This window comes from Sphaeramia orbicularis, chromosome 22 (assembly GCF_902148855.1).
Source record: "Sphaeramia orbicularis chromosome 22, fSphaOr1.1, whole genome shotgun sequence".
Classification (NCBI taxonomy): domain Eukaryota; kingdom Metazoa; phylum Chordata; class Actinopteri; order Kurtiformes; family Apogonidae; genus Sphaeramia; species Sphaeramia orbicularis.
The window spans coordinates 50,551,043-50,577,241 of record NC_043978.1 but is presented as its reverse complement, the minus strand read 5'-3'; the positions used below and the strand labels follow the sequence as shown (position 1 = coordinate 50,577,241).

At 39.5% G+C, this 26,199-nt stretch overlaps 1 protein-coding gene across 2 annotated transcripts; it reads right to left on the bottom strand.

The window, feature by feature from the left end:
* Positions 1 to 1,644: 1,644 nt before the first annotated feature.
* On the bottom strand, positions 1,645 to 26,199 carry pccb (propionyl-CoA carboxylase subunit beta). Of its 2 annotated transcripts, none has more exons than XM_030127387.1 (15): positions 25,921 to 26,199; positions 19,413 to 19,532; positions 19,262 to 19,330; positions 19,111 to 19,167; positions 18,881 to 18,994; positions 18,556 to 18,666; positions 17,088 to 17,196; positions 16,874 to 16,989; positions 15,680 to 15,766; positions 15,464 to 15,587; positions 15,252 to 15,359; positions 13,089 to 13,189; positions 11,507 to 11,605; positions 11,319 to 11,418; positions 1,645 to 2,372 (listed from the first exon to the last, which is right to left on the bottom strand). In XM_030127387.1, the coding sequence occupies exons 1-15, from the start codon at positions 26,161 to 26,163 to the stop codon at positions 2,251 to 2,253; spliced, it is 1,680 nt and encodes a 559-aa protein (XP_029983247.1). In that variant the 5' UTR covers positions 26,164 to 26,199; the 3' UTR covers positions 1,645 to 2,250. The 2 variants fall into 2 exon arrangements, with proteins under 2 accessions (XP_029983247.1, XP_029983246.1); XM_030127386.1 differs by having other exon boundaries at positions 15,680 to 15,761; positions 16,869 to 16,989; positions 25,921 to 26,163.

Here is a 26,199-nt window from a genome sequence, read left to right as displayed (position 1 = left end):
TCATATGATACAAAATTCTTTCATATTTCTTGCAATAAACAAGTTCTGAAGATGAAGCCGCTCACACTCTCCAACTCTTATTTTATTCTGGAAACCAAAATTGTTGGGAATACAACATTTATGAGCAACAGAAGATTTAAAAACCCTAAATTTGCCTAAAATAGAACCTGCTGCACTGATGGCCATAATAGTGTATGTAGTGGATCTGTGGGTTACAGAGGAGAAAGGAAAAGGCACTGTTCCAGGATGTGACGGCCACTGCTCATGTGACCTCGGACATCAAACACAGGGAGTGTGTCTGAAAACGCCAACTACGGTTCATAAAAACTAAATACAGTAACATGAATTATTTCGGAAACACCGTCTCTTAATATATAATCTATGTTGTACGACGTTAGCGTCATAGCGTAACTGTCTAAGTTGTGTTTTTGGCCAAATTGTGACATCTGCATAAAATGAAGCAGCGGTATTAGAGTAAAATTACACAGATATCACAGTTTGACCAAAAATAGGCTCTCAAATTCCTGTTGTTTTAGGTTCCACATTCAGCCTGATTTGATCTGCAGTGGGCCGGACCAGGAAAATAATAACAGCATAATAACCTATAAATAACACTGGTCAACAACAAATTTATTGTTTAAGTTTTTTGAGCTGATTTAGGATAATTTTGGTGTGCTGAATCCAAAAATCACATTCATTTTGCTCAATCAGGTCAACTTTCTGAACTATGCTACATATTGGCTTTTTAACATTGTTGCTTACATTTATGGGCATTTTCACATCATATGATACAAAATTCTTTCATATTTCTTGCAATAAATGAGTTCTGAAGATTTTACTTTTGCCAATTTATGATTAATTTTTTTTTTTTTTTTTAAATATTACAGGTGAATGAAATGGCTTCGACTAGAAGATCTTGCAAAAATAAGCCTGACGTATTCTGCTACATCTGCGGTGAATACATCATTGTACCTAACAGGAATCAAATGAAATTTTTTTTTCTCTTAAAACCTATTTTGGGTGAGAACTATATAAAAAATCAACTGATAAAGTCACAAAAATGTAATCAATTTTGTGAGAAGATCAAATTTTTCAAAATCAAATTAGCAAAAAAACCTGACCTGATTGAGAAAAACAGATGTCATTTTTGGATTTAGCGGTGCAAAATGGTCCTAATTCAGTTGAAAAAACCTAGACAACTTGCAAAAAACGTTTTTTTTTAACCCAGTGTAATGACAACTCCAAATAGTTGTCTTTGTTTTAGTGCAAAAAAAAAAAAAAAAAAACCATTAAATTATGAAAATACTTACTTTTATAAACTATCCAAACAAAAAACATGAATAACCTGAAAAAACTGAAATTTCTTAAGAAAAATATGTGCAATTTTAACAATATTCTGCCTCCACTTATCATTTCTACATGTGTATACATTATGGATCAGATCTACACAGACACTAAACACAGAAAATTGTTAAATTGTGCTTAATTTTCTTTACACATTTCGGGTTGTTCATAGTTGTTCAGGTTATTCACATTTTATTGTGACAGATAGTTTGTAAATGTTAATATTTTCATAATTTCATGTTATTTTTCCACTAAAACAAAGACAAAAATTTGTGGTTGTCATTATTTATAGACAGTGTAATATTTTTTTCACATCAAACTGAGAAGAAAGTATGGAGTCGTTATTTTTTGTCGGTTATTCTGCTGTTATTTTGCACTTTGTAAATTGATCCCACGGACCACATTGGAACCTTTGGTGGACCCCCGGTTTAGGCAGTTATGTTCTGAGGCTAATGATGTTTAGACGACCTTTACCAGCTGTTGCCGAGTACCTGTCACATCTGATCCTCCCCTCCACTGCATCATAATGTCAATGAAGACCAACGTCAACGGCCAATATGGCCACTACAGACATGAGAACCAGTCAGACCACAGCACTTTCCCCTGGATGATTTTCCAGTTGACATCTTCTAGTCGTCGGTGTCGAAGATGCAAATACAGACGTCCAGATTTTACCGAGTGCACCAGTTTCTGAAACCGAAATGTACGGACTACGAAGCAGAACCCAGATCCGGGAGAGCATCTGTACACGAACAGTCGAGTGGAGGTGACAGTAACATGATCTTCAAGGAGAGACTGTGAACTACGACAACAAACATCTGAGGAAGTCCAAGTGGTGGTGGAGAAGTACCTCTGCAGTCTACAACACTCTGCCTTTAGATGGCGCCGATGGTCACAGTGGGTTTTTCACAGAGGAATGTTGGCGTGTTTCTTCCACGGGTTGACCTGCTTTTTACTGGCCAGGACCTCCAGATCTCTGCAGATCTTCTTACGAGTCGTCGACGGCTCAATGATGTCATCCACAAAACCTGAAACAAATGCATGTTCAGTCAAAGAGGAGTAGGTTTGAAGAATGAGAATGAAGAGCGAAAAACTGCAGTTCCTCGAAACGCCACTAGAGGCAGAATGCCAAAGCAAGTCCCACAGATCTGTGTTCAAATGGAGTGACCGTGTTCACAGCCTGGTGCAAAGTACGGTTTTAGGCAACGCAAGGCCGATTTATCTGTATAGCACAATTCATACACAGGGCAATTCACAGAGCTTTACAAAAATGGAAAAGAGACAGATTAAAAACACAATTACAATTAAAACATAAATAATAATCAATTAAAACAAAGTAAAAGGTCAGAGGTCAGACAGAACCCTTTCAGTTGTTCTATGCACAGTTGAACAGCTGTTTTCAGCCTGGACTTAAACATTGTCACAGTTCAGGTCTGTCTCACATCATCAGGAGGACGGTTCCAGAGTTTAGCTGCATAGAACTGAAACACATAGAACTGAAACGCAGCTGCACCTGTTTAGTCCTGACTCTGAGACCAGCAAAAGACCAGACCATGAGGTTCTCAGGGTCCGAGGTGGTTCATATGGGACCAACATGTCACAGATGTACTTTGGTGCTAGACCATGGACAGACTTATAAACGAGCAGAGATGTTTTAAAGTCTATTCTCTGAGCCACAGATCTGAGCTCAGGACTAATATGGTCATACTTCCTGGTTCTAGTCAGGACTCCAGCAGCAGCGTTCTGGATGGACTGCAGCTGTCTGACAGCTGGTTTAGAGAGTCTAGTGAGAAGGCCGTTCCAGTAGTCTAACCTGCTAGAGATAAACGCATGGATAAGTCTGGTTTAGACAGTAAACCTTTGATTCTGGCAATGTTTTTGAGATGGTAAAAGGCTGATGATGTCATTGATTTGAAGAAGAAAATTTGATGAAGAAAATGTGTACTTCTGTTGTGGGTGTCAGAATGTGGAATTCTTTGGCAGTGGAAGAGAAGAGCTGTACAAATATTTTTCAGTTTAAGAGTTTGTATAAGGAAAGAATAGAGAAGCTTCATAAAAGCATGTAATGACATAATTCAATTTATGGATGTTGGATTTGTTTTATTTGCACTGACTATTATGTAAACTGTTTACTGTAATAACTGTATCTGATGTAAGCATATGTTTCAAGAAAGGGGCAGGTATTATAAGTTTTCTTGATCCTGCTCCTTTCCAATCATTTAGATTGGAATGAATGAATAAATGAAATGAAATAAAATGAAAAGATTTAATGTGGCTGTTAAAGTTTAGGTCTGAGTCCATTATTACCCCTAGATTTCTAAACTGGTTTTTCGCTTTTAAAGTAACAGATTCCAGCTGACTGATGACACTTTCTCTGGGTTTTTGTGGGACAAAGACAATGACTTCAGTCTGGTCTGAGTTTAGCTGGAGAAAGTTGTTTTGCATCCACACAGTGATCTGTTGGAGGGTTAGGGTTAGACTGATCTGTTGGAGGGTTAGGGTTAGACTGATCTGTTGGGGGTCAGGGTTAGACTGATCTGTTGGAGGGTTAGGGTTAGACTGATCTGTTGGGGGGTCAGGGTTAGACTGATCTGTTGGGGGGTCAGGGTTAGACTGATCTGTTGGGGGGTCAGGGTTAGACTGAATGTTGGGGGGTCAGGGTTAGACTGAATGTTGGAGGGTTAGGGTTAGACTGATCTGTTGGAGGGTCAGGGTTAGACTGATCTGTTGGAGGGTCAGGGTTAGACTGATCTGTTGGGGGGTCAGGGTTAGACTGAATGTTGGGGGGTCAGGGTTAGACTGAATGTTGGAGGGTTAGGGTTAGACTGATCTGTTGGAGGGTCAGGGTTAGACTGATCTGTTGGAGGGTTAGGGTTAGACTGATCTGTTGGGGGGTCAGGGTTAGACTGATCTGTTGGGGGGTCAGGGTTAGACTGATCTGCTGGAGGGTAAGGGTTAGACTGATCTGTTGGGGGGTTAGGGTTAGACTGATCTGTTGGGGGGTCAGGGTTAGACTGATCTGTTGGGGGGTTAGGGTTAGACTGATCTGTTGGAGGGTCAGGGTTAGACTGATCTGTTGGAGGGTTAGGGTTAGACTGATCTGTTGGGGGGTCAGGGTTAGACTGATCTGTTGGAGGGTTAGGGTTAGACTGATCTGTTGGGGGGTCAGGGTTAGACTGATCTGTTGGAGGGTTAGGGTTAGACTGATCTGTTGGAGGGTCAGGGTTAGACTGATCTGTTGGAGGGTTAGGGTTAGACTGATCTGTTGGGGGGTCAGGGTTAGACTGATCTGTTGGAGGGTTAGGGTTAGACTGATCTGTTGGGGGGTCAGGGTTAGACTGATCTGTTGGAGGGTTAGGGTTAGACTGATCTGTTGGGGGGTCAGGGTTAGACTGATCTGTTGGAGGGTCAGGGTTAGACTGAATGTTGGGGGGTCAGGGTTAGACTGAATGTTGGGGGGTCAGGGTTAGACTGATCTGTTGGAGGGTCAGGGTTAGACTGATCTGTTGGAGGGTCAGGGTTAGACTGATCTGTTGGGGGGTCAGGGTTAGACTGAATGTTGGGGGGTCAGGGTTAGACTGAATGTTGGGGGGTCAGGGTTAGACTGATCTGTTGGAGGGTTAGGGTTAGACTGATCTGTTGGGGGGTCAGGGTTAGACTGATCTGTTGGAGGGTCAGGGTTAGACTGATCTGTTGGAGGGTTAGGGTTAGACTGATCTGTTGGAGGGTTAGGGTTAGACTGATCTGTTGGGGGGTCAGGGTTAGACTGATCTGTTGGGGGGTCAGGGTTAGACTGATCTGCTGGAGGGTCAGGGTTAGACTGAATGTTGGGGGGTCAGGGTTAGACTGATCTGTTGGGGGGTCAGGGTTAGACTGATCTGTTGGAGGGTCAGGGTTAGACTGAATGTTGGGGGGTCAGGGTTAGACTGAATGTTGGGGGGTCAGGGTTAGACTGATCTGCTGGAGGGTTAGGGTTAGACTGATCTGTTGGAGGGTTAGGGTTAGACTGATCTGCTGGAGGGTTAGGGTTAGACTGATCTGTTGGGGGGTCAGGGTTAGACTGAATGTTGGGGGGTCAGGGTTAGACTGATCTGTTGGAGGGTTAGGGTTAGACTGATCTGTTGGGGGGTCAGGGTTAGACTGATCTGTTGGAGGGTTAGGGTTAGACTGATCTGTTGGAGGGTTAGGGTTAGACTGATCTGTTGGGGGGTCAGGGTTAGACTGATCTGTTGGAGGGTCAGGGTTAGACTGATCTGTTGGGGGGTCAGGGTTAGACTGAATGTTGGGGGGTCAGGGTTAGACTGAATGTTGGGGGGTCAGGGTTAGACTGATCTGTTGGAGGGTTAGGGTTAGACTGATCTGTTGGGGGGTCAGGGTTAGACTGATCTGTTGGGGGGTCAGGGTTAGACTGATCTGTTGGAGGGTTAGGGTTAGACTGATCTGTTGGGGGGTCAGGGTTAGACTGAATGTTGGGGGGTCAGGGTTAGACTGATCTGTTGGGGGGTCAGGGTTAGACTGAATGTTGGGGGGTCAGGGTTAGACTGATCTGTTGGGGGGTCAGGGTTAGACTGAATGTTGGAGGCAGTCCCAGAGTGAGTCCACAGGCCCATGTTCACCTGCTGTCAGTGACATGTAAATCTGAGTGTCGTCTGCATAGTTGTGGTAGAACGCGTTATTACTGTATATGAACTGGCCCAGGGGCAACATGTAAATACTGAACAAGAGGGGTCCTGGTAGAGATAATTTTAACGTCCATGACAACTGTACAGGGAGCACGTGTTTTATAAATCACCTGTTTTCACTATAATAAGGCTTAAAGTTCTGCACAGTTGAGTGTGTGACTGCTGTGATTGACAGGTGAGTACTACCCGTCTGACACTGGGGTCAGCTGTTGAGTCACAGATTCACAGCTTCTGTTTGTTGAATTAAACTTTTTCTATTTATTATTACCTCCGCCAAGGAGGTTATGTTTTTGCCAGGGTTTGTTTGTTTGTTTGTCTGTCCGTTAGTGTGCAAAATAACTCAAAAAGTTATGGACAGATTTGGATGAAATTTTCAGGGTTTGTTGGAAATGGGATAAGGAAGAAATGATTAAATTTTGGTGGTGATCGGGGGTGGGGGGGGCCCACGGGGGGGGCCACTGATCAGCCTTGGCGGAGGTCTGCGCTCTCCGAGTGCTTCTAGTTTATTTATTGAACGACAGCTTTGTTTCAGACACTCCTGTGACAAAACCATTAAAGAATTCTGTCATGACGTTTACCAGAACTTAACTCTTACAGACTGTTTTTGTCATGACCCAAACTAATTTTTCCTCTACAGTTAACGTTTCCTAGGTGATGTTTCATTTATTATAGCATTATCCACAGTGAAAATCAGGTGTTTTCAATATTTCATCTACTGAACGTGGAAATGTTCATAAAAGGTCAGAGAAAATTCAAAGTTAAAATACAGAACAGAGTAAAGTGATGAAAAAGTGACTTTTGCAGTAAAATATTTCATTAAGTGAACGTAAAAAACAAGTGCCGTTTGTCAAACTCCATGGGTTTTACTGGTGAATCAATGTTCCAGAAGATGACGATGTTTCCATGTTCACTAAGGAGCCTCTGAACGTCCAAATATGACATATCTGATGCCACTGAAAAGCTGAGAAAGTGCATTTTACCTGAATTATTAGCATGTTTTAAGAGGACTCATTAACATTTCATATCAGTAGATTTTTTTGGTCTCCAGCAGCCGTTCAGGTCTGTGAGGGTTAATAACAAACCCTGACTTTAGATACATAAACTAGGGTTAACATTAACTTCTGCATGTTAGCTGTGCTAGTGCTAATTACTGTGTTCATACATTAAACCACAGTGACATTACTGTTCTCAAATACAACAGTATGTATTGTCATTTGTAGTAGTGGAGATGACTTGATGGTGTTTAACATGGCACTAGTTAATTAAGTCTGTGTTTAGTTATCTCTAGTTAATTTGATCTGAGTTTGTATGTATTGTGTACATGTACAATACACCATGTATTATATGCAGGGTGCCTGTTCTTTATCCAAATACAAATTCCAGACTTTTTCAAAACTTTTTCAGTTTTTTCCCTAGACCTTGACTTTATGTACTTTTATAATTGTGTGTGTACTTTTTTGGTTGAGATTGTACCTGTTGTGTGTAGTAGAAAAGGTCATTTTATTAAATGTATGAATGCATAATTTGCAGTAAATTATGTTTTACTGACAGGAACATTTTCAAGCTAGAAGCACTAGGAGAGCGCAGACCTCCGCCAAGGCTGATCAGTGGCCCCCCCCCGTGGGCCCCCCCACGCCAAGGAGGTTATGTTTTTGCCAGGGTTTGTTTGTTTGTTTGTTTGTCTGTCTGTTTGTCTGTCCATTAGTGTGCAACATAACTCAAAAAGTTATGGACAGATTTGGATGAAATTTTCTGGTCTGCACCCCCCCCCATGGCCCCCCCCACCCCCGATCACCACCAAAATGTAATCATTTCTTCCTTATCCCATTTCCAACAAACCCTGAAAATTTCATCAAAATCTGTCCATAACTTTTTGAGTTATGTTGCACACTAACGGACAGACAAACAGACAAACAAACAAACAAACCCTGCAAAAACATAACCTCCTTGGTGGAGGTAAACATATGAAAATCACAAAAGTGCATGGATATCACACAAACAAGTTTCATTAGAATTATTCCAGTACTGACCGGTTAGTGAAATCATATCAAGTTTTTGTATGATTACCTCCGCCAAGGAGGTTATGTTTTTGCCAGGGTTTGTTTGTTTGTTTGTCTGTCTGTCTGTCTGTCCGTTAGCGTGCAACATAACTCAAAAAGTTATGGACAGATTTGGATGAAATTTTCAGGGTTTGTTGGAAATGGGATAAGGAAGAAATGATTAAATTTTGGTGGTGATCGGGGGTGGGGGGGCCCACGGGGGGGGCACTGATCAGCCTTGGCGGAGGTCTGCACTCTCCGAGCGCTTCTAGTTTAGAAGTGTTTTTAGTTATACTTCCTCCCACTACTCCTCAAATATGTGAATGAAATCATATTTTGTTTGCATATATAAGTTTTTCATGTTTTCTTGCAATCCGTTTTATTTATAAGGACCAAAGTAGGATTACTTTGTTTAGTTGCATATTCAAAACTAAAAAAGCACTCAGAGCGCCGACCTCCGCCAAGTCAGATCAGCCACCGCCCCCCCCCCCCCCCCCCGATCACCACCAAAATCTAATCATTTGTTCCTTGTGCCAGTATCAACATTTCCTGAAATTTTCATCCAAATTCCTCCATAACTTTTTGAGTTATCTTGCATACGGACAGACAGACAAACCAACACCAGCAAAAACAGAACCTCTTTGGCGGAGGTAATAAACTGAAACTAAGTGACTAATATGTTTTCCTCATATATTTCTTATCTTACAAGACTATGTGCCTTTGAGTATACTCTAAAATTCAACGATGAGAGAAACTGTTTTCCATACTTTATTAAGACTTAAGATTCCAGACTTTTCAAGATCTGGAAAACAGCGTTTCAAAATTCTGTACTTTTTAAGACTTTCAGGACCTGCACAGGGGTGCTTACCCTGTGTGTGTTCTATTATTAGAGCTACATTCCAGACCCAGAACTGCACCAGTTCTTTTCAGAAAGGTGATTTGTCATCGATGCCTCCTTGTTGCTTCTGCGTTATGATTCATTGCCTGTACAGACAACGGATCCTGCACATAACGGCTCACTTCACCTGCTCGGACCAGACTGAACACTGCAGTGAAGATTAAAACATTAAACCTCCGTGTTACTCAAACAGTCATTTCTGAGCAGAAAGCCAGAAGCATCTTACGTCAACCACACCATGTCCTCGAAGATAGATCTACTTTAATGCCTTCAGGGTGACGTTATGTGCAGAACAAACAGATATTCAAACTTATTTTTTCCCTCTAATATCAGACTGTTAAATGAGTCTGGTGTAGGAGTCTGTTTATGAGTAACCTGGATGTGTCTGTTGACTTATTGTCTGTTGTGTGCTTTTTTTTAGTGATGTGTGTGAATGCACACGTACAGGGGTTGGACAAAATAATGGAAACACCTCAAAAAATCAACAAAATATAATTTACTAGAAGCACTCGGAGAGCGCAGACCTCCGCCAAGGCTGATCTGTGGCCCCCCCCCATGGGCCCCCCCACGCCAAGGAGGTTATGTTTTTGCCAGGGTTTGTTTGTCTGTCTGTCTGTCTGTCCGTTAGTGTGCAACATAACTCAAAAAGTTATGGACAGATTTGGATGAAATTTTCTGGTCTGCCCCCCGATCACCACCAAAATTTAATCATTTCTTCCTTATCCCATTTCCAACAAACCCTGAAAATTTCATCCAAATCTGTCCATAACTTTTTGAGTTATGTTGCACACTAACGGACAGACAGACAGACAAACCCTGGCAAAAACACAACCTCCTTGGCGGAGGTAAATATGGTGTAGGTCCGCCTTTTGCGGCAATTACAGCCTCAATTCTCCGAGGTATTGATTCATACAACTTGTGAATTGTTTCCAAAGGAATTTTAAACCATTCTTCAGTTAGAATACCCTCCAACTCTTTTAGAGACGATGGCGGTGGAAATCGACGTCTTACTTGAATCTCTAAAACTGACCATAAATGCTCAATAATGTTGAGGTCTGGGGACTGTGCCGGCCATACGAGATGCTCAACTTCATTAGAATGTTCCTCATGCCATTCTTTAACAATTCTAGCTGTATGGATTGGGGCATTATCATCTTGAGGTGAAGGTGTTTCCATTATTTTGTCCAACCCCTGTATGTGGCTGTGTCTGAACGGCTGCATTACGCTGCTCTCACTGACAGTATGTCTGATGAATGGTCCAGGTGTTTGTTGATGTGTTTATATTATACATTAGGGCTGGGTATCACGGCCAAGTTCCATAATTGATTCAGTTTCGATTCATAAGGTTGTGAATCGATTAATCGCAATTCGATTTGATCCAATATCGATTCGATTCAATATTAATTGATTCAGATTAATTTAGTGATACCAAAGTACAGTTTTGAGTTGTAACCTGATTATTTGAGCACCGCAGTCATGCAACACATCAATACTGGTATCAATATTGATATTAGAAAGGAAATAAATCTGACATTTCAGCAGGAAGTAGATGAATCTGCTCTGAAATAATGAACAGGACAGAAACAGTACCATGTTTCTACAGTGGATCAGAACGGACTTCTTCATCATCTTTATTCTGTTTTATGGCTGGTGGCTTCTACTCACTGGGGGGTATGCGCATTCCGTGATTGGAGCAGGGGTGGGGTTGCACTCCGTGATTGTTGGTCGGGGAGCGGGTTGGGGGTGGTAGCGTAGCGGTCAGACATTGTCACTTTCCTCTTCCTCTAACTCCATACTCAGCCATAGGTGATAGTATGGATCCAAGTTATTATTCCAAGAACGATCGGCTTCTGTGACTCTCCTCAGAGAACCTCCAGGCGGCCAGTTCCTTCACACTGCAGGTTCGCTGGAGGTCCCCCCGCTGGGAGGACCTCCAGCGGGGGGGTTTTCCCCACCCTTCCTCCGCGTCTTTTTCCGCACCAAAGCCGTCGTGAGCGAGACCAAGACTTCCTCAGGGTTTCACAAGACGGAGCCGGCCGCGCTTCTGCTCTGAAAAACTTGATCTCATCCACTATTAATCGATTACGCAAAATTAAAACGAAATCGATCCAAGATCAATCAAATTGATTTTTTTACCCAGCCCCATCCCACACATTATATTTCCAATTCACTTCTTGAGCCACAACTGGAGCCTGTCAAACTGACCTGCCCATAGTGGGATAAATACAGTTCTCCATCCGTCTGTATGTTTATTTTGGCTGCATGGGATTGCTTTGCTGTATTATATAAGGTTAAAGCAGGTGTCCAGTTCTCATTTTTCCCAAAAAGTCCAAATTAAAAAATGAGCAGGTTTACCTCTGACAGCAGCAGGGAAGGGATTTGCAAACTTGTCCACATATTCGGCTTCTGCCTCTGCCTGGTTCTCCTTCCCTCTGAAGATGATCTGAACAGCACCCTGTGGGAGAGCAAGACGCACACACACCACACATGTTCAGAAAGCACACACACACACAGGACACTGGGGATAAAGACGCTGTTTGTACCTTGGCGCCCATGACGGCCACCTCAGCTGTGGGCCAGGCGTAGTTCACGTCTCCTCTCAGATGTTTGGAACTCATCACGTCATAGGCTCCTCCATAAGCCTGGAGAAAAAAAACATACACACACACACGTCTTATGTTGTACATACAATCACAGTTTAACCGTCCTTGTTTTTCCTGATATTAAATAAACTCTTGTAAAGTTAGAGGACAGTTTGAATGTCTACTTAACAAATATGTGGGGTGTGAATCTAAATAGTGAAAAAGCAGCAGCTTCATGACATAATGAAGTAACAAGGCATTATGGGAGTCAATTCTACCATGAGTGATAATCCATCTGACATGACTCAGGCACAAACCATGTGTAGAGACAAGGTAATAGATTACATTTAGTGATGTATCAGTCTTATGTAGTGATAGATGAAGTATAGTCATATTGTCATTTCATTCTAATGACACAGACCAAGTCAAATTAGTAACAGTATATTTAACACAGTATTTATCATCATTTCCTTCATGAGTATATGACTCCATTCACCCAGAAATATTTTTTGTAGTGACTTCCAAACATTTAACCATTACCAAGTGATTTACTTCAAAAAAAAAAAAACCAAAACAATATCCTTTCCATTTTTGACAGTGGAAGCTCTATTTTCACAAATATTGGATTTGGAATAGCACGTGTATGTGAAAACTTTTGCTGGTGGACGGACGTGACATTACCCATGATGCTCTGGTCAGTACCAGTACTTTATTAGTAATAAACTTATAGACTTACTATTGATAATTCCCCTCTTATTCATAAATGTTAGTATTGTGGATCGAAAACAATAACAGCTGACACAAAAACACTAAATGTGTCAGTGGACGGATGTGACATGGTTGTTCCGGATCCCATCATACTGATACTCGGCAGCCATGTCACCGTTTCCACAAATGATCCCTGTGCAAAAACTAGGACCAGAATTATTTGTTGTATAGTTTATCATCAGACTAAAGAGGAAATAACAATATAGAATTGTTATTTCTTTATAAAAATGCTTATTATTAGAAAACTGTTGATTTAAAAAGTGACGTGTGACATTCTTCATGTATGTATTGGCGTAACATAAGCAGGATGGATCAGCACCATACTCCAGATTGCAACCTGTAAAAATAAAACGTGCTATGTAGGATAGAATCTTGTAAGAAAAATTGGGGAATCTAAAAGAATAGAATATTTGTTTTTCAGGAAAATTCAGTTCAAATATAACTTGGCCATTTGTGACATGAAAATATAGCATTAATTGTGATGAAATGGGACATTTTTGAGCTGAAAACATAGTTCATATGAGCATCAACATGTTGAACAGAACTGAAATCCTGTAAATTTGCAGAACTTGCATTTACCAACACACAGTTCCTTTGGGGATTCACTTATATTGATTTCTTATGCACAAAGACAGAAATACGACCTCTAAGTAAATTTTAGCCATTTAAGGTTTAGAATGCATGTGGTAATAGTTAAGTGTTACACAGACTTTGTAACTTTAATCTGAAACTGCCTCACTGTTCATTTCCTCACTTTTCTCACACCCACACATACCTTCCTGGTAATCACGGTGATTTTTGGTACAGTCGCCTCTGCAAACGCATACAGCAGTTTGGCTCCATGTCTGATGATGCCTCCGTACTCCTGAGCAGTACCTGTTGATTCAAAAGAATCTGGGTTTATACTGTGATACGTCACAGCAGCAGCTACATCTCTTACATAAAACATCACAGTAGAAGGATACTGCTTTTAATCCTTGGTTACATTAATACAGAATCAGTTACTGTAGGATACACACATGTGGCTTCTTTAAATGTTAACTTTCACCTCCTTTTTAAGCAGACAGACTGTATCTCATGTCTAAAACACAGCAGAGGTCATGTTACTGACTCGACTTCTTCCCTGGAGTCTCTGTGCTTTATGTCCTCACAGGTTTTCCCAGAATCATTTCTAGACCTGCTGCTGTGCTCCTGCTGTTCACCTGCCTCTATCATCATTTTCATTTATCAGCAAACTTGACCCTCTCCACCATTCTGCCATCCGTTTGGCCACAGGTGCTCCCTTCTCCACTCACCACTGTGACCTGTATAACCTAGTTGACTGGACGTCCCTCCACACCAGACAGCTCCGTCACTGGTTCCAGCTCATTTACAAGACCTTACTCAGAAAAACCCCTCTTTACCTCTCCTCCCTTCTGCACCTCTCCCATTCTGCACTCAATCTTAGGTCCAGTAGGCTCATCAAACTCACTATCCCCAAAGCCCGCACTGTGTTCGGTCACAGTGCCTTCCGATTTGCTGCAGCTAACCACTGGAACACTCTACAAAACACCCTCAAACTCACTGTCCTCACATCTCTCACAGTTTTTAAGCAAAACCTGGAACAAATTTTAGTTGACTGTTGCACCTGTTGAGTATTTGTCTTTTTACATGTCTCACTGTTATTGTTGTAATGTATTTATTTATTTATTAACTGTTTGTTTCTGTAATTGTTTAACCTTGTTTTTACCCTTAGCCCCCTCACCCCCCACCCCTCAAGAAGCCATTGCTCTTTGTTCAGGCTGCATTTGTAAATAAGAATCTGTTCTTAATCTTGGTAAATAAAGGTTAGATAAAAAAATAAAAATAAAAACTTTATCATGGATGGCAGATGTTTCTATTATAGGCACTAATAGTTACAGTAGTAGTAATGCTGCCGCGATTAGTTGACGTAATTGACCATGAACATTAGTCGATGACATGTTTTTTTACTCTACACATCATTTTACTATTGACCGGCTATTTATTTTGGCTGCACACCTGAGGAATCCATGCCAGCATTGTCACCTGCAGCCCTACAACCGCACCTCAGAGAGAGAGAGAGAGAGAGAGAGGGAGAGAGACAGAGAGAGAGGGAGAGACAGAGAGAGAGGGAGAGAAAGAGAGACAGAGACAGAGAGAGACAGTGAGAGAGAGAGACAGAGAGAGAGAGAGAGAGGGAGAGAGAGACAGAGAAAGAGAGAGAGACAGAGAGAGAGACAGAGAGAGAGGGAGAGAGAGAGAGACAGAGAGAGCGAGAGACAGAGAGACAGTGAGAGAGAGAGACAGAGAGAGAGAGAGACAGAGAAAGAGAGAGAGAGACCGAGAGAGAGAGAGAGACAGAGAGAGAGAGACAGAGAGAGAGAGACAGAGACAGAGAGGGAGAGAGAGACAGAGAGAGCGAGAGAGACAGAGAGAGAGACAGAGAGAGAGAGAGAGAGAGCATCTTATAAGCATCTAAAGCCAACCCCACCCCCCCACCCCCCAACAGGTCCACGGATCCGTGCCGACATCATTCATTCTTAAGGATCTGGTTCTCAAAAAGAACCGGTTCTCGATTCCCATCCCTATCCATGTGTCCCTCACCCCTCCCCCAATCTCTCTGTCTTTCTCTCCAACTGGTCCTGTCAGTCGTCCATCCTCCAGAGTCTGGGTCTACTCCCGGTTTCTTTCTGTTAAAGGTAGTTTTTCCTTCCACTGTCACCAAGTGTTTGCTCCAGGAGGATTCTGTTGGTTTCTGTAAAATGGCTTGAGAGGCTGTTTTCAATCAGCTCTATATGTCAAGTGTCATGTGATGTGGCACTATATAAATAAAATTTGATTGACTGATTGATGTTTTGTGTTTTTCGACTCAACATTCATCTACTTTTACAGTCAAATGCTACCAGTGGTAATAGTACTGGATGATGTGGAGGAATACCTGGCAGAAAGCCCGGAACGTCTACAAAAGTGATGATGGGAATGTTGAAAGCGTCACAGAAACGTACAAAGCGGGCTCCCTTCACAGAGGAGTTAATGTCCAGACAGCCTGAAAAAAACAAAAAAACAGAACCAAACCCCATCACAAACCCCTCTTTTCCACATTGACCCTTTCCAAAAATGCTACACAGTTATTTTTCACTTTGCACTCACCAGAGGCCACTTTGGGCTGGTTACCCACAATGCCTACAGTGCGTCCATTCATGCGTGCGAATCCCACCACAATGTTCTTGGCGTAGTTGGGCATGATCTCAAAGAAGTCCCGCTCATCTACAATCTGAACAGACACATAGAGAGACAAAGTGTGGCGGCTGTAGACGGTTGAATGAGCTGTAGCTGCATGTATGAACCTGAGTGTTAGAGACGTACTGCGTGAACGATGTCCAACATGTCATAGGCTTTAGTTGACTCAAATGGGACGATGGTGTCCAAGGCAGGTACAAGGCGATCGCTGGAAAGGAAACACAGTTTTGATGGAGAAATGTGTTGTTGGTTTGCACTGTATTGACTCTTGGTCAGCCCTATGTCAGAGTACTGTAAAGGGGAGTTGATAGCATTATTTATCTTATTGTTTCTTTTGTTGTGTTTTTTTGGTTTGTTTTTGTTTGTTTTTTTCCTTCTTTTTTGGGGGGGTTTGGTAGGTTTGTTGTATAATTTGTTTGTATATGTTGTGTCTGTGTGGTTCCCTATGTATGGGTGCATGTTTGTGTAAATGTACAATTTGAAATAATAATAATAATAATTAAAAAAAAAAAAAAGAAAAAAAAAAAAAGGAAACAGTTTGAGGCATGTGTTGAAATACAAACATACAGAAATTTAGAGCTGAAATTATTTTTAAAAATTATTCTATTACAGTTTTCCTGAATTTGAAGCTTTGTTTCCTTAATTTTGCTTCTGGTAAACACTGGTTCCACTGTTATGTTTCACACGGACGCTTATTGTGACGCACATGACGCCAGGATCAACACAAACAACATGGAGACGAGGACAAAAAGGCAGAAAATATCTATATGTTCACTTTTCTGCATTGGAACCATCACTTACTCCTTTAAACTTTGAAGCTTTTACACAAACAGTAAAAATATTTGGATTTTTGTTTGTTATTTTTTTAAGTTCTATGTTAATTACACCTCAAACTGTTAGTAAGTTGGATACATATTTGTTAAAGACTACAGTGCACATACCATTTGTCAATTAAACAGTTATAGATAGACAGACAGATAAGATAGAAAGTATAAAAGTATACATAAAAGTATATTAAAAAAATGTATACTATTATACTGTTGTTACTATTGTTATTACTTCTATATAGATATTTTTCATATTTCCTTGTACTTTTTGTGGTGGTTGTTTCAGCTGGTTCTGGAATAAAGGACATGTATTTCATGTTTTTACTATTTTTTTGCCTATTCAAATAATTGTTTAATTGAATTTGCAGAAAATAATCCATAGACTAATCGATTACATAAATAATCGATAGCTACAGCTCTACAATACTCCTGTAGCAATAAAATGTGATTGGTTGTTGTTTTAAATAAAGCACATTGTGATTGGTTACTTGGGGTCGTGGCACTCCCTGATGGGGGCGGGATCCTGGTTGCTGAGAGGGAGGAAGTTAAAGAATTCCCTCAGGTTGAGAAGGGCTTCAACGTCATTTTCAAATGCACGGTGAGCAACACCTACGAGCAAGAGGCAACACAAAAAATATCAGAGCTAGTAGAGTGTTTAGGAAAAAACACACACACACACACTAAAAGGTATAACTGTACAAACTGACCAGACACAGTGGTGTGTGTTTTGGCTCCGCCTAGCTCTTCCTGAGTCACATCTTCATTGGTCACTGACTTCACAACATCAGGACCAGTGATGAACAGGTATGACGTGTCCTAAACACACAATCATTTGACAAATTACTGAGAAAAAGTAGCCAATCCTAGACAAAGAACACCATGTTCAGCTGCACAAAACCATCTTGAACAGAAGAAAAACTCTGTTGGACTTTGGTAATTAAAAGAATTCATGAGTACTAATAGGTAAGTACCTTTAGCCTGATTTATTGACAGGTTTATACTGATATACAATATCTTATATTTTTCACAATTTTTAGTCATTGAACCATTTTTGATGCATACATCATTTGTGTGCCTGACCTGTACATTCCCTCTAACAACATGTCCATTTTGAAGTTAACTATTAGAATTATTTTATTATATTATTGTATTTATTACTACTAATTCATCTTTTTATATTTATAGGCTGTTGTGCAATATCTAAGATATCTGTGATTTTTTTTAATTAATCTGCTCTAGTTGAAGTCATTTAAAGATGTAATGTTTTAATTTTAGGTGCTTTTACACATGTGCTTATATATATATATATATATATATATATATATACACGTGTGTGTGTGTGTGTGTGTGTGTGTGTGTGTGTGTGTGTGTGTGTGTGTGTGTGTGTGTAATTATTGCTGTTCTTTACCACTTGTGGTATGGCAGTTTTTTGTTTTTACCATTGTTGGTATGTAAATATTATCATGTAAGTTAATGGTTAACTGTTACCTGTGGTAACACCACCAGGAATGTACTTTGTTTCTACTTTTTTTTTTGTTTTACATACATTTTGGTTATGCAATGTAAATGCTGTCAAATGAGTTCATTCTAATTTGGTTTCGGCCTATTTTGTTCTATTTTGTTCATTGTTCTGGCTTGAAGTCCAAGGACAGGAGTGAGTATTTAAAATGTTATTATGTTAAGTTATTTGATGATGAGAATGGGGGTAGGATTAAATAAGTTTTTCTTCTTCCCACTCTTTTTCAAGTATAGATGAATGATTTTTTTTTTTTTTTTTTTTTAATTTTGAATTTGCATGTATTCTGTAAATACTCAAAATAAACAAACAAATGAAATGAGTATATAGAATGCATTACCAAGTGATGAATAAAAAGTTGGGAGTTGTCAGTAGTTTTCCTACAACTGAGTTTATCAAAACATAAAAGAAAAAAATCAACTGCATTTGTTTATTTTTTTAATGACATTTGGTTTCCATGTGATGATTTGTTGGATTCATCAGTTTCACCTGGATCCTTCCATGAAATACACACTGTACATTAAAGAGAGATTTTAGGTGTTTTTGCACCAAGTGTGTGTGTGTGTGTGTGTGTGTGTGTGTGTGTGTGTGTGTGTGTGTGGTGGTGGTGGTGGTGGTGGGGGGGGGGGGCAAGAGATTAACTCTTTTTAGCTTCTCACTTTAACCATGAAGGTGAAATCTGTCAGGGCTGGGGAATACACAGCTCCACCTGCACAGGGACCCATGATGAGGGAGATCTGAGGGACGACACCTGATGCCAACACATTCCTCTGGAAAAAAGACACACACACAAAAAAAAAAAAAAAAAAAAAAAAAAAAAAAAAAAAAAAAAAAAATCACAGAAGGAAAATAGTTTGCCACATAAAATATATCAATGAATAAATCTGACAATTAAATGAAAATAAATCAAGACATACCAAATGTTTGATGTCAATTATTGATCAATTACAGCATGTTTTCACACACTTAACAACAAAAACTCACCAGGAAGATATCTGCATATCCAGCTAAAGACTCCACTCCCTCTTGAATTCGAGCTCCTCCAGAGTCGTTTAACCCAATGACTGGAGCTCCGACCGTCATGGCCTGATCCATGATCTGAGCAAATAACAATTAAAGATTAAAAAAAGAAATCAGCAATCCAATACCTACCCCAAAAAACATAATATTACTGATAACTGACGTGTACATTTCAGTTTCTCAGTATTGTTTACCTTACAGATCTTCTGTGCGTGAGCTCCAGATAAACTGCCCCCAAACACTGTGAAGTCCTGACAAAAAACAGCAAATGATATAAAAATAAATCCAAATTGCTGCATATTGGTAAAATTCTCTACATTATAATTCAATCCTCAAACACTGTACCTGGCTGAATACATACACCAGTCGACCATTGATCCTGCCTCGGCCCGTTACTACACTGTCACCTGGGAACTAAGATGGAAAAACATGACCATGAAATTTCAAAGCCAATGGAAGAAACATTTCAAGTAGCCAAAGTATGAGGCGACTGTACCTTGTTTTTGTCCTGCTCCATACCAAAATCGGAGCAGCGATGCTCCAGAAACATGTCAGACTCCACAAAAGACTCGGGGTCCAGCAGCAGCTCCACTCGCTCCCTGGCCGTCAGTTTACCCTAAAGAAAGACAGAACAATAGCTGATCTCAAGGACATTTGTAGTGTGAACCATACAACCTTATATATCACTGCTGTCAAACTTGGGCCCGGGGGCCAAATCCGGCCCGCCAAAGGGTCCATTCCAGATGAATTTGTGAAAAACTGCAAAAATTACACTGAAGATATTAATAATCAATGGTGTCAGAATCATTTTAATTCAGGTTCCACATACAGACATATACAGTCCAATTAGATTTTAAGTGGGTCAGACCAGTAAAATATTATCATAATAACCTATAAATAATGACAACCCCAAATTTTCTCTTTGTTTATTTTGGTGTAAAAAAGTAACATTACATGAAAATGTTTACATTACCAAAATATATGTTAACAAAAAATGTGAATAGCCTGAACAAATATGAACAAACAGAAATGTCTTAAGAAAAGTAAATGCAATTTTACCAATATTCTGCCTGTTACTAAATCTTTTGTTCGATTGTAATGCACATGTGTAAATGATAAACTGATAAACCAAGGGAGAATATTGTTAAAATTGCACTTGTTTTTCTTAACACGATTCAAGTTGTTCATGTTAGTCAGATTTTTAAGGAAACTTTGTAGACGTAAACCTGATCATTATATAATTTTACTTTTTTCACTGTTATTATTTTACTGGTCCGGCCCACTTGAGATCAAATCGGGCTGAATGTGGCCCCTGAACTAAAATGAGTTTGACACCCCTGTTATATATGGACGGTTTACTGTGAATTTTAACAGAGGTTCAGTGACTAAGAGTTAAAAAAACAATCTGATAACCTATATGGGACATTAGACAACAGCTTAGATCTCTCATTTAAATCTGTGAGGCCTTGGCTTCACGTAGACTGGAAAATTCCCTATTTTATTTGGAGACTCAAAACATTTAAGTCCTCCACATGGATTCAGCAGAAACCTAATTATTTAATAGTAAGTATCAGTCATATTATGGCAATAGTGTATAGATATGATTAGGCTAGGAAGGTTATTATTGTTATTAATTATATAAGGAGAAGGGGTGGGAGTTTATAAGTTGTACTTCTTCTCACTCCTTTTCGAATATGTGTTATATGTCTTATGTTTAAGTGTTTTGTTTATTTATTTACTTCTGTTTGAAGTTCATGTTTGAAATAAATACATCAATCAATCAATCAATCAAAGCAGGCAAAAACAATCCTAAATCAAATATACTCAAATAAAGAACCAGGCCCATCAGCCTCCATGGAAATCTGAAAACTGACAAACTTTTGTGTTCCTTTTTCTTCACTGATTTTATGCTTAATGCAAAATACAGTTGGACGTCTGAGCTGAAATGTCAGACTCATCTCCTGAGCTGTCAATCCTTTCTGGCAATCTGTGAACAGAGTATTCTCCCTTTGTTTAAAGAGACTGCTAAATCCCATCCACATCGCTGTCAGGAAGGATGGCTGAAGCAAGTAGAGAGGAACATGTTGGATTGATCTGCTTCAGTTTGGTTTAGAGCATCAGAGGTGGATGTGGATGTGGAAGGCTGAAGCACTGTCTGTCGACCACTGTGCATCTACTGTAACGGAGAACTGCAAACTAATCTGTTTCTGATCAAATGACACTGGATCGACCCACACTACAGATCAAAATTAGATGCTACAGTTTGTCCATGAGGAGAAGGAATCTGGCAGTTTTTTATTCTGACAGGGGTGATACTCATTATTGAGCCAGATCAGAAGTTTGCCTTAAACTTCTAAGAGACATTTATCAGTATTAGTAAAAAATGCTAACTAGACACTTCGGTTTCTGGTGTGATTACTGAGATAAAATGTGTCAATGAGACCTTGTTTTTGACAGTCTGGTTATAAACTATTATAATGACACAATATACAGTCCTTTCCAACAACTAGCCTATCTTACAAAATCCTTTCGCATATATCGTCATCTTCTCCTTTGTGTGTGCAGCTCACAGGTCAGAAAATCAGGATATACTGCCCCCCTTCCTCTTATATATTTTTCCAAGATGCATTTCACTATCAGCTCAAAAACTAAATAAATAAATAAAGGTGCAAATCTAGTGAAATGAAAAGTTTCCATGTTTGGCAGACAAAGACAAGACAAGTTTCTTTCAACTCTGGAGAGTGTAAGGAACAAACTTATCAATAAATATGGAGCTTTGACTGCATTCATGGCCTTGTTTTATTAATGTGCTGTCCTGTATGCATGTATCCTTGGAGGCACTTGTTAGCACAGATATTCCTTAACCCTTTCATGCATAGTGGTCACTACAGTGGACAGCTATTCTCCAGCTGTTCTCTTGTATATTCATGGGTTTTGATGTTTTACTTCCATATCAACCAACACAGTGGACGCTTATGCAACACCCCATACATTACAATTCATACCATTACTGTTCCTGTTCTTGATAAACCTGATCTGCAGTAACATATTTGAGTTTAAATCAATTGTTAATTGTTATTAGACTGTAAATTAAATTTATTTTAAAAATAAAAGTTGGGTTTTTTTGTTGTTGCATATTATCTGAGTGAGTAATAACTAGTATTTTAGTATGTTAAAATGTGAGAAAACATCAGATTCACAGCATTAAAAAATTATTTTATTTCATAGTTTTCACACAGTATGCCAGTAAATACATGTTTCTTTGCTTCAAAAATTAAACACATGGTATCCAGCTGAGTGGAGATTTTTGTAATTCCATGAAAAATAGATTTGTAAAAAAAAATTTCAATCACATTGTTTTTTTCATGCCTAAAGAGGCATAAAAACATTCAGGAAAAAAAAAAAATCTTGATTTAGGTAATCATAATTCATGCATGAAAGGGTTAAACACAAGTCATAACCCTGTGTATCCTAGTCTTAATTTTATGTCCAATAAAGATAATAGACAGCATCCAACAAGAGAAAAGTAAGCATAAAAAAATATATGAACAAGTTATCTAAAGTTAACTAGATGGAACTGACATACAAAAATGTAATTCTAGATAAAATGCAGGTTTGAGCTGTCATTTAAACCTTTCATGCAAAGTGGTCACTACAGTGGATACTTATTCTACAGCTGTTCTCTTATATATTTATGGATTCTGTTGTTTTAGTTCCATATCAGCCAACACAGTGGACGCTCATACATCATCTCATATACTGACATTCATACCATTACTGTAACTTTACTATTCTTGATAAACCTGATCTAGAATAATATGTTTAAGAGTAAATCAATTGTTATTAGTCTGTAATTAACAGTTTTTGTAAAAAGTTTTGGGTTTTTTGCATATTATCTCTACGAAGTGAGTAATGACTGGGATTACAGTGTTAAAATGTGAGAAAACATCAGATTAACAGCATTAAACATGTCTGGTAAAGGTTCATACTGTCCTCCACATGTAATTATTGTACAGGGTGGGGAAGCAAAATTTACAATGAACATTTAGTTGTCTTTTCTCAGCAGGCACTATGTCAATTGTTTTGAAACCAAACCTATATTGATGTCATAATCATACCTAACACTATTATCCATACCTTTTCAGAAACTTTTGCCCATATGAGTAATCAGGAAAGCAAACGTCAAAGAGTGTGTGATTTGCTGAATGGACTCGTCACACCAAAGGAGATTTCAAAAATAGTTGGAGTGTCCATAAAGACTGTTTATAATGGAAAGAAGAGAATGACTATGAGCAAAACTATTACCAGAAAGTCTGGAAGATACTATTAAAGAAGAATGGGAGAAGTTGTCACCCCAATATTTGAGGAACACTTGCGCAAGTTTCAGGAAGCGTGTGAAGGCAGTTATTGAGAAAGAAGGAGGACACATAGAATAAAAACATTTTCTATTATGTACATTTTCTTGTGGCAAATAAATTCTCATGACTTTCAATAAACTACTTGGTCATACACTGTCTTTCAATCCCTGCCTCAAAATATTGTAAATTTTGCTTCCCCACCCTGTAGGTAATTCATTTATCAGACAAACTAGTAAAGCATGTAAACAAACAACTATCCCTGTCTGATAAATTAATCACCTAAAATAAGCATTAATTTTTTTTTTTATTTCATAGTTTTCACACAATATATCAGTAAATACATGTTTATTTGCTCCAAAAATGAAACGCATGGTTTCCAGCTGAGTGGACATGTTTGCAGCTCCATGAAAAAAAGGTTCATAAGAAAAGTTTTCTTAGGCATGCTTTATTCATGCTAGGGCTGCACGATTTTGGCAAAAAAAAAAAAATCCCGATTTTTTCTTCTAAAAACTCGATTTTCGATTTCTATTTCGATTTTTGGGTATAACTAGAAAAGACAACAGAAGTCAGCATGTCGTTTTCGTGAGCAGTCCACAATGCAAGCCACTGCTCCGACCTCAAAGCTGTGATGGTATCACGTGATGAACCCACAGTTTTGTTTTGTTTTTTCTCTTCATTAAATCTTTAAAATGAAGTAGAGTATACAAACAATGTATACAACAAGAAAATAACATAAGTTTGTCAGGGGGAATACACTATAATAAAATGTCCAAATCAGAGCAAATACTTATGTTTTTTATAGCCTTTTTGTTTCCACATTTATCCAACAGCTTTAAATAAAGTTCAACATCTTACAAAATATAAATAATATTTGGTTTTGTGTTAAAGAACTTACATTTGTGAGTGAAAAATTAGGCAAGTAAGAGGACTAAATTAATTATTTAAAAAAAAAAAAAAAAAAAAAAAGTTTTTTTGTTTTTTTTCCCCCCTTTTCTGGGTATCTGGTCCACAGCAGTGATCCCAGTGTCAGTCAGTGACAGGCATCAGTCGTGCGTGCGTGCGTGGACCAGGTAAATATGAGTGATCCACATGCGGTTCTATTTAAACTGAGGGATCCGTGCGTGGAACAGACCGACCCAGGACACACTGGAGGGATTCTATCTGTGGAGCTGGTGGATGTGTGTGGGCACAGGGCTGTGTGGGCTCCTCTGCTGAGGCTGAGGACCCCGAGACCCGGACCCGGTTCGGAAGAAGACAGTACGGTACGGATCCGGGACAACGGAAGATTAGTGATCCGCTTGCAGTTATATTTCAGTTGCGGGATCCGTGCGTGAAGCCACGGCTTACATTGCTATAAGTACTGCGGGTTCATGAACAGATTTAACGTCCGTGGTCATTACACAGACTTCTGTGACAGACCGCTGTCACAGGAAGAGCCTACGGGAGCCCGCGGGCGCGCGGAGGCGCGCGGCCCGGAGGCAGAAGAAAGATGAAATCGATTTTACGATTTCCCTTTTTTAAAAATCGTCCTAATTAAAAAATCCGATTTCGATTTAAAATCGATTAATCGTGCAGCCCTAATTCATGCCTAAAGAGGAATAAAAACACGCAGGAAAAAAAAAAATCTTGATTGAGGGTCTCATAACACTGGGTTACAAAAAAATGTTTTTTGCAAGTTGTCTAGGTTTTTTCAACTGAATTGGGACCATTTTGCACCACTAAATCCAAAAATGACATCTGTTTTTCTCAATCAGGTCAGGTTTTTTTTCTAATTTGATTTTGAAAAATTTGATCTCACAAATTGATTATATTTTTGTGACTTTATCAGTTGATTTTTTATATAATTCTCACCCAAAATACGTTTTAAGAGAAAAAAAAAAATCATTTTCTAACAGGCTTTCTGTTAGGTACAATGGTGTATTCACTGCAGATGTAGCAGAATACGTCAGGCTTATTTTTGCAAGATCTTCTAGTCAACGCTATTTCATTCACCTGTAATATTAAAAAAACCATTAATCATAAATTGGCAAAAGTAAAATCTTCACAACTCGTTTATTGCAAGAAATATGAAAGAATTTTGTATCATATGATGTGAAAATGCCCATAAATGTAAGCAAAAATGTTCAAAAGCCAATATGTAGCATAGTTCAGAAAGTTGACCTGATTGAGCAAAATGAATGTGATTTTTGGATTCAGCACACCAAAATTATCCTAAATCAGCTCAAAAAAACTTCAGCAATAAATTTCTTGTTGACCAGTGTAATTCATGAATGAAAGGGTTAAATTTGACACCCTCTGGTAAACAGAACCAGACTTTCTACCAACAGCCATGCAGATTAGTACCTTGCTCAAGGGCATCAAGGTTGATACACACCAAGACAGAGAGCTGCTGAAAGAAAACCAGGGGTTTGAGTGAGTCTATCATAGTGACACACGGAGGGTATAAGGAGCTGTGGAAATGTCGGTTTGTTCATGTTAACTTAAAAACAACACTAGTCTGAACTCATAGCCCTTGAGCAAGACCTGGACACCTCAATTACTCCAGCTGCCCCCGTATTTAAACTACTAAAACCTGGAAATATCACCACAGTCTGGGGACAGTGGAGTTTAACACTAACTTCTAACACTAGTGTGTGACTTGTTCACCTTTTTGTGTTGTGCATCTATTCTCTTCTGGCCTCCCCCCAGTAGCGCCGCCTTCCGTTTCTTCTCAATCCTCTCCTTCACGGACAGGTTACTGACCGAGTACCACCGGCAGTCCCGTTGAGAACTGCTCTGCGGTAAAGCGGCGACGACTGCGCCATGTTTCACTTGTGCCAAACTCCTGAAAGATGTCCTCAGCCCGTTGAACAATCCGCAGCTGCTACGAGCGATACTGAGGGCCGCCATGTTTACTGTGCGTGGTCTAAGGTGACAGGGGGTGGA

Excerpts from the sequence above, each read along its gene's own strand:
- pccb (XM_030127387.1), bottom strand. The coding sequence starts at position 26,163 with ATGGCGGCCCTCAGTATCGCTCGTAGCAGCTGCGGATTGTTCAACGGG. Across the intron at positions 19,533-25,920 it reads TAGATGCACAACACAAAAAG|GGTAAACTGACGGCCAGGGA; the intron begins GTGAACAAGTCA and ends GTCTTTCTTTAG. Across the intron at positions 16,990-17,087 it reads AACACACACCACTGTGTCTG|GTGTTGCTCACCGTGCATTT; the intron begins GTCAGTTTGTAC and ends TCTTGCTCGTAG.